Here is an 8,542-nt window from a genome sequence, read left to right on the forward strand (position 1 = left end):
TAAGTCTGAATTGTGAAGTGGCGTTAAGAACAAACGGTTGTTTGTGTAAACAGATGCATCACAAATGACAAAACAACAGGCTTAAATTACCGAGCTTCCATAAATATTCTCAAAGAATTTGATAACACTGTATAAATATCCATTTAAAAGGAGATCTTAGTCAGAATGACAGTCTCGGTGATCATTCACTTTCATTAGGCTGTATGAAGAAAAGATACAGTGAAAGTATAGTGGCTGCAAGTCTCTAATATTCTGCTTAACATCACCTTTTGTGTTCCACTGACAAAATTCAGTCACAGCTTGAATAATATGTGACCCTGGACCACAAGAAGCAGGGTATATTTGTAGCAATAGCCAACAATACATTGTATGGGTCAAAATTATCGATTTTTCTTTTATGCCAAAAATCATTAGGATATTAAGTAAAGATCATGTTCCATGAATATATTTTGTCAAATTCCTACCGAAAAAATATCAAAACTTAATTTTTGAATAGTAATATGCATTGCTAAGGACTTAATTTGGACAACTTTAAAGGTGATTTTCTCAATATTTAGATTTCTTTTGCACCCCCAGATTCCAGGTTTTCAAATAGTTGTATCTCAGCCAAATATTGTCCTAACAAACCATAGGCTGCATCAATGGAATGCTTATTTATTCAGTTCAGTTACTCAATTAAAAAAATTAATAAAAATGACCGTTATGACTGGTTTTGTGGTCCTGGGTCATATATAAGGATTTAGAAGAAGTTAATGAATATAAAAACACAATTAAGATGGTTTTTTGCTCAGGTCTTGAATACACATTTATTGCTTTGTACAAATAATATGTACACATTGTAGACAGAACATTTAAGACCTCCGACCTGTAAAGTTAAATTAGATGGGCAAATGGAAAATCTAAATATGAAATGACTGACTGTTCTTTTTAAAATAAACACAATACTTCCTGTTTAACCTATTGACAATATTTTCTATTCAATACCTATTGACATTCTAACAAATCCATTTGAATTTGCATTTGAATAAACTGATATTGATAAGCTAAAACAACCATTCAGGCTATTGCACATTCATGGAAATCACTGAAACAGATGAAGATACTGTGATGACCTTGTTGGATATTTGTTGTTTTAAACATGCTTCAGTGAAATTTCCTCAGTTGAAGCCCTAAAAGGATTTGCATGGGGGATTTAACAAGTGTGTGGTTTCCATCAGCTGTCTAAACAGCCTTAAGCATTTTTCTAAAACTGTTAAATTTGCTGCATTGGTTTCAAGTTAGGAGAGACCTGTTAGGAAAAAAAACAACAACAGGAAAATAAGCAGAAGTCAATATTATGACCTTGTATTCTAGCTAATGCTGTTAGTTTTCATTCAAGCAAGTATTAGAGGGTTTTGTGTTTTGTGAAATGTCATAGTAGGCTATAGTACATACAGTATGGTGCAAAGTGTTCAATATTATTACGTGTTTCTGTAATTCAATTGTGTCATTCACCTCAAAGTCAGTCCCTGTGCATTTCTTAATGTCATCTGGTATCAGACCCTCCCAAACCTCAATCAGGGTTAAACCTTTGTCCTTGTCCACATCGAATACCGCCTGGAGAAGAAAGGAAAACAATGTGACCATGACAGAAGTGCCATCAAATGTGCAGCCATGTGTAAGTGAACTCTTCTGACCTTGAGGGTGTGGTCGGCAATGTGGTGAAAAAAAGCACAGAAAAAGGCACTTTTTTGTGATGTGATAAAATGAAAACAATGTATCCAGAAAGTCTAAGAACACACTGGAAAAATAGGAATAAAAACCAGCTAACTATTAGTGCAGTTTCTGCCATTTCTTTTATTGTGTTCATTCAGCTTGCAGTGATTAAATGGGCTCAAAACAGGTGAGCACATCATTAATATAACTTTATATTCTATTATTGTAATAATAATGCAATACGTAATATACAATGTTGTTTATAGAGACATAAAAACACATTTGTTAGTCAAGACACGTACGTGATTTGGTTCACAATGACCTGCAAGAGGTCAAGTGCATGCATTGTGCATGCTAAAGGCCATTATGAACCAAATCATGTATGTTCGCATGAAACCAGCAGCCTGTTGTTAAAGGGATAGTTCACCCAAAAATGAAAATTCTGTCATTAATTACTCACCCTCATGTCGTTCCAAACCCGTAAGACCTTCGTTTATCTTCGGAACACAAATCAAGATATTTTTGATGCATTCCAAGAGCTCTCTAACCCTCCCATAGACAGCAAGGATCCTAACACGATCAAGGCTCAGAAACGTAGCAAGGAGATCGTTAAAATAATCCATGTGACATCAGTGGTTCAACCGTAATTTTACGAAGCTACGAGATACGCATGTAAGCTATGAGATACGCAACGTATGTACGCAGATACGCTGTTTACGCTTTGATCTGAATGTAAACAACGTATTCGCGTACATACGTTGCATACGTTGTTTACGTATGTGATACTCTCCATAATAGCGCTATAGGGAGGAGACGAATTGTTGAACAAAGTCGTTATTTTTGTTTTCTTTGCACACAAAAAGTATTCTCGTAGCTTCGTAAAATTACGGTTGAGCCACTGATGTCACATGGATTATTTTAACGATCTCCTTGCTACGTTTCTGAGCCTTGGTCGTGTTAGGATCCTTGCTGTCTATTGGAGGGTCAGAGAGCTCTTGGAATGCATCAAAAATATCTCAATTTGTGTTCCGAAGATGAATGAAGGCCTTACAGGTTTGGAACGACATGAGGGTGAGTAATTAATGACAGAATTTTAATTTTTGGGAGAACTATCCCTTTAATGTTCAATGTGACCCAGATCTAATGTTGCCGTAGTCTCATTTCACCAAATACCTGTGGAGCACAACCTGCCATGGGCAGCACGCTTGCTGTCGCTTTGCCTTGGGCCTGCTGTCTCTGCATCCTCTCTTCCACCTGAATGAGAGTCTCTAATTGCTGGAGGATTTGCTTGGATGTGTAACAATGTAGGCGATAGGATTAATCTACCTGCCAGAGATCCAGCCGTAAACTCTGACAGTCCAAAAAAAATTTCAGAGATATTGTACTGCATGCTTGTTTATTTTTTTTCAACAATCAGGGGAAAGCGAATTGAACAGTCAAACACAGCAAGATGGATGGCATAATCACATCACAGCTTGCCAGCAATATTTATATAAAACTTCCATCGCTGGAGATATGTGTGCTGCTGAGATGACAAGTAGCAAATTGGCTCAGAAAGCCATTCTTGGATTCATATGCATTCTAGGAAGCAAGGATGTTTGCCCTGTATTGGTTCTATTTCTAAGACAACACCTCATAATGAAAGCATCTTATCATAAAAATGAATCCATGAACTAACATATGAACCACATACATTAGGTTTGAATATTTTTGTGAGAGGTTCGTAAAAGCAGCACTGTAAAAAATGAATCATGGGTCTTGTAATTTTCATTAAAAAAATTAAGGTGATAATTAAAAATATTGTATATATTTCATTAAAGGGGTGGTTGACTGTTTTTGTTATAGGCTTGATTGTGTTTATGGGGTGCAGTCTAACATGTAGTCTAAACGTCCCGCCCCTCAACATAGCAGCATGTGCTCCGTTTGTATTGTAAACAATGACGTCGTATATATTGCTTATCAATTTGAGCCCGATTGAGAAGCAGAGGATATTATTGAAGAGGATCGTGCGGAACCTGTGCAAGCATGGCTTTTATTGGTAGGCCTAAGATTTTTGTTTGTTGCTGTCTCATACTTTTAGATACGCTGTTATTTGTAAATGCTACTGCTTCTGTTAGCTTTTAATATACGGTTTTATTCTGATTAAAGCTTTAATACAGTTCGGTAACTGCACGCATGTCCATGTATAACGCTTCTCATAACTATAGTATGTGAAAATAAGTGTATTCACTGAGCTGATGATCTGAATGAGAGAGGTTTTCCTAATTGTTTTAAAGGAAACTTGAGCAGTTTTGGGTCTTGAATTGAGGAACTGATTAAACTAAAAAAATTAAGGAAAGAAGGCTACCTATTTATTTTAAGAGAATTAGCTCAATTTTGCAGTTTTATTTTAGAGGTGATTGTTAGTTCCCAGCATGCTTTGCATATGGCTGGATATGGAGAGTAAATATTGAAATTAAGTGCTATTTTATGTGTTTTTGAGTGAAGGGAAACATCTATTAATGTTTAATGTTCAGTTATGTTTGACATTTGAAAGAGTTTCTGTTACATTGAAGTTTCCATTGCACAGTGCAATCGTTACCATTGTGCAGAAGAGTAGAGCTTATGGTTATAGATACTACTCCTCTGAGGCATTAAGCCTTGCTCAATGAGCAGTAGCTTTGCTAGTGCTAGTGCAGTACTTTCCAGTATTTCTCAAGTATTTTCCTACTTGAGCTGTTTGGCTGTATACAGCCTTTTAAATGTACAAAATAACTCAGTTATTCTGAGTTATTCTTCTTTTTTACTACTATATATATACTCTATACTACTTTTTTAACTATACCAAAGGCTGCATCTGAAGGACTCGGACCAGTCATACAGAGCACTGTTCAGCTGTCACAGCTGCCGCTGAACATTGAGCTGTACAATACTCTATTTTTTTTTTTTATTCAGTTTTATTTGTATGCTTAGGCTAACTGCCTAAAAAATCAGAGTTGCAAAAATGTCTACATATGATCACCATGGTCAAGACAATAAATTATATAAAATCGCACCTTTGTAAGATATCAGTCAGCATTTGAACTGCTATGTTATTCAGGTAGATTCCATTAAAAAATCAAGCCTGGAAAAACTACTCAAAAATAGTGTGTGTAATATTTTTACCATAATTTTTTTTAAAGTAAATAGCTCGTTCCATTTTTTACAGTGAGCTTAAACCTTGTGTTTTTTGAGTGACTGTCTATATGTTTAGTCTCAGTGATGTGCAGTGCCTCAAAATAATACTAGTAATTTCAAAATTAATATCTTATTTTTCCTTCAAATTCTTTTAAATGCTTATGTTACCTAATTAAATCATGTAGAAAGATATTACTGAAACTTGGTAAGTTTCAATTAGTTATCATTACTTAAAGCATTAGGAAGCACAAACTAACAATGACAAATACTTTTATGGCATTTATTAATTTTAGTTAATGATAATTTCTACATATATTAAAACATTTCTAATATTTCAAGTCGCTGTATTATAAATAAAACAGATATGATATCACAGTTCAAAAAAATATACATTATCAATATACAGTATATCAATATATATATATATATATATATATATATCATTATCAATATACACAAAAGTCTGTGGTCAGTATGATTTTTTTCATAAGAAATTAATACTTTTATTCAGCCAGGACACATTAAATTGATTAATGTGCCATTTAAGACACTTATAATGTAAAAAAAAAGAAAAAAGATTTCTATGTCAAAAATGCTGTTCTTTTAATATTCCATTCATCAAAGAACCCTTGAAAACTGCACAATGTTTTCAACATTAGTAATAATAATAAATGTTTCTTTAGCAATAAATTAGCAGATTAGAATGATTTATGAAGGATCATGTGACACTGAAGACTGGAGTAATGATGCAGAAAATCTAGCTTTGCCATCACAGAAAACAGACGCTTTTATATAAAAATAAGACACTTTTATATTTTTTTTCCAAAAACATTTTTTCTTTTCTTTTTTTTAATTTTTGTTGACAAGAACCTGTATCCTCTGAGACCCAAAACCGACAAAATATTTTTAAAAGATTTATTCGAAGAATGTTCTTAAGTTGAAATTATATTCAGTTCCTTATAATAAGTTCTAATAAGATCAAACAAAGCCACCAAGTATCAAGGAGATATTTGAATGCTAAACATGTTTCTTGAGCTATTAAAATGGCCTTGGGGTCTTGAAGAACATGAGGGTTAAAGAGCCGAAAGGTTCTTCTTACAAGCGAAGTTAAAGTCCCCATGAAATCAAAATTAAAGTTTTTTGGGTGTTAGTGTCAATATGTTAGTCTTAAGGTTATCTATAAGGCAGTGTGCTCCAAAGCTCAGCTTGTTAGGCTGACAGACAGGGGTTGTGTTGAACAACAGAAGGTGGTGGCAGTGTAGCTGGAGAGGTCTAACCTTTCCAAATGTTGACAGAATCCTATCATTGGAAACCACGGTGTGTAATTGTTACAAAAGCAGACGCTGGCAAAGCATACAAAGAGAAACAGAAGACTAACAGGTAAGGAGCGGAGAAAGACTGCTGTGTATACGGTCCAGTGACACCGCTGGCGAGATGAGAGGTCGGCTCAACAAGTGCCAGCAGCAGTCCATAAAAACCAGCAGCTACTGTATGAACAGCCGCAGCAGTCAAGAGCCCCTGAACCATCTAGTAAGGCTCTTTGATGAGACTACAGCAAATCCTTAGTCTCCACCACCCAGCTCTCCGAATACAGGCCATTTGGCAGGGCTGATAATATTATTAGGTAACATTCACATTAAGGAGCTCTGGGTTTGAAAACAAAAAAAACAGTCGATATGTAATGTCGCTCCGATCAGGAGATTTGATTAGGGTTGGTCCAATAATTGGATTTCCATTGTCCACTGCTTATGTGCAGTGTCATAACAATTCGTCATGTCTCCTTATGTCTTTGCACATGCGTTAGCAAAGCCATTTTCACAGCTTTTCACTGTGGCGACTGAAGTTTTATCCGAGGCTGATTTGGTATATTGATGAAGTGATAAGCTGCTGAATAGATGGCATTTATTCTTTACCAACAGAGTCTGATTAGACACGGTGTGGGCTGTTGATTAAAGTAGTCTCCTATGTTAAAAAGGTCAAATTAATGGCTCTTGTAAATCAAAACCCACCTTTTCTGTGATTATACGGTCCACACACTGTTTTCCAGTCAGAGGCAGGTTGCACTTCTCCAGAATCTTCTGTTTGCCACCCTAGAAAATATGTAACAAAACAAAGACTATAAAATATAATGTAGAATATTTAATATTTAAAATATACTGTTTCATTAGCACAAGAAAACAAGGAATTCAACAAATAAAATGTCTTTTGACCCATATTAGTTTTAAATATATAATATTAGAATTATAATATATATTAATACATATTACTGAGGACTGTCTGAGGGTAAGATGATTTAGTAACTAATTTCAATTTAATTCATTAATTTAAAACTGAATTACCAAGACCCATAAGACTTGTATCTATTTATCCTCTTAAATGCAGAACAATGTTTGATTAAATGTACGTCTGCAAATTATATATACATGAAATTATATTATAACAAATTAATATGAATAAATATGAATATGAACATGCATAAATGAGTATTCATGAAGTGAATATTCATTACATTAGAGCATTCTGGTGTTCTTCCATAAAATAACGTAATACAATAATATTATTATAAACAATATAATATTTGACAATATTATAATATATATTTTATATATTATATGAAATTAATTATTAGTGATTAATAATATAACAATAAGTAGTTATACGTAATATAATTTCATACATATGACATATTAAATATAACTTATTTACAATAAATATTAAATATGCATACGTTTAATGTTTAATATTTATTTAATATTTATTATATTCAAGTATGATCATTCAAATAGTTATAATATAAATACATAAACATTATTAATCCATTTTTCCCATTTTAACCCATTTACACATTCATTTTTTCAGAAATACTCCATGTGTTTTGTATCTAATTACATGCTTATTATGACAATTTTTAGAAAAACATCTATTGAACAGGAATTTATTTGCACTACATTCCATTTTAATTCTACTTTTTATACATTTTAATTTAAATTTTAATTGCATGGTTTATCTAGATTCAGGAACGGCAAGTTAAAAAAGGCGCTCTGAATTAAATGCTGAATGGTGCACAACCCGTCATCCACTCAGCCCACGGGTACAGAAAACACTCTAAGCTAGCCGTGTTCATCATCAGGCATAATGGATGCACTGGTCCTGCTGACTCCATGTGCTGTTGGATCAGGGCATAATAATTAGATAGCTGATGGTGGTTAATTCTACTCATGTCCAGAGAGTTCATCCCACCAGGGGCAGGCAGCTGGCCCTGTTAGCCTTCGTCCAGCATGAACAAAGCAAGGGCAGCATGTGAACCGCAGCAGCCATGTCTTTCTATGCCCATCTCTTTTGTCTTTCACTCCATCTCTGCCTGGGCCAATGTGATCTGAGTGGTGTGAAGAGAATTATGTCACCACTGTCATAACCGAGACTATTCACGACCCTGGAACAAATTTAAGCATATTTCACAGATGGGAACACTGAACTCTGACATAGATTATTGAGCAATGGTGTCATTTAGGTTTAATAGGGGGTTTTGTTGATGGACACAGCAAAACATCCAAATCTATGTCTGGTCTTTCTCCCTTGTTTTTTTTTTGTTTTTTAGTGCCGCTACTAGTTTTATTACAACAGCCTGCATGAAGAATTGATAAATTAATTATATATATATATATATATATATATATATATATATATATAT

General features: G+C 34.1%; 1 protein-coding gene across 2 annotated transcripts in view; it reads right to left on the reverse strand.

The window, feature by feature from the left end:
- Positions 1-792: 792 nt before the first annotated feature.
- The window catches only part of LOC107667551 (succinyl-CoA:3-ketoacid coenzyme A transferase 1, mitochondrial-like), a 51,482-nt gene continuing 43,732 nt past the window's right edge, over positions 793-8,542 (reverse strand). For both annotated transcript variants that reach the window (XM_016459234.1, XM_016459235.1), the window contains exons 15-17: positions 6,861-6,941; positions 1,495-1,596; positions 793-1,288 (exon numbers count right to left, since the gene is read on the reverse strand). In XM_016459234.1, the coding sequence (XP_016314720.1) occupies positions 1,253-1,288; positions 1,495-1,596; positions 6,861-6,941 (219 nt within the window). In that variant the 3' untranslated portion in view covers positions 793-1,252. The remainder of the gene's footprint in view (positions 1,289-1,494; positions 1,597-6,860; positions 6,942-8,542) is intronic.

The sequence above is a fragment of the Sinocyclocheilus anshuiensis genome, unplaced genomic scaffold (assembly GCF_001515605.1).
Source record: "Sinocyclocheilus anshuiensis isolate Anshui unplaced genomic scaffold, SAMN03320099.WGS_v1.1 scaffold1132, whole genome shotgun sequence".
Classification (NCBI taxonomy): domain Eukaryota; kingdom Metazoa; phylum Chordata; class Actinopteri; order Cypriniformes; family Cyprinidae; genus Sinocyclocheilus; species Sinocyclocheilus anshuiensis.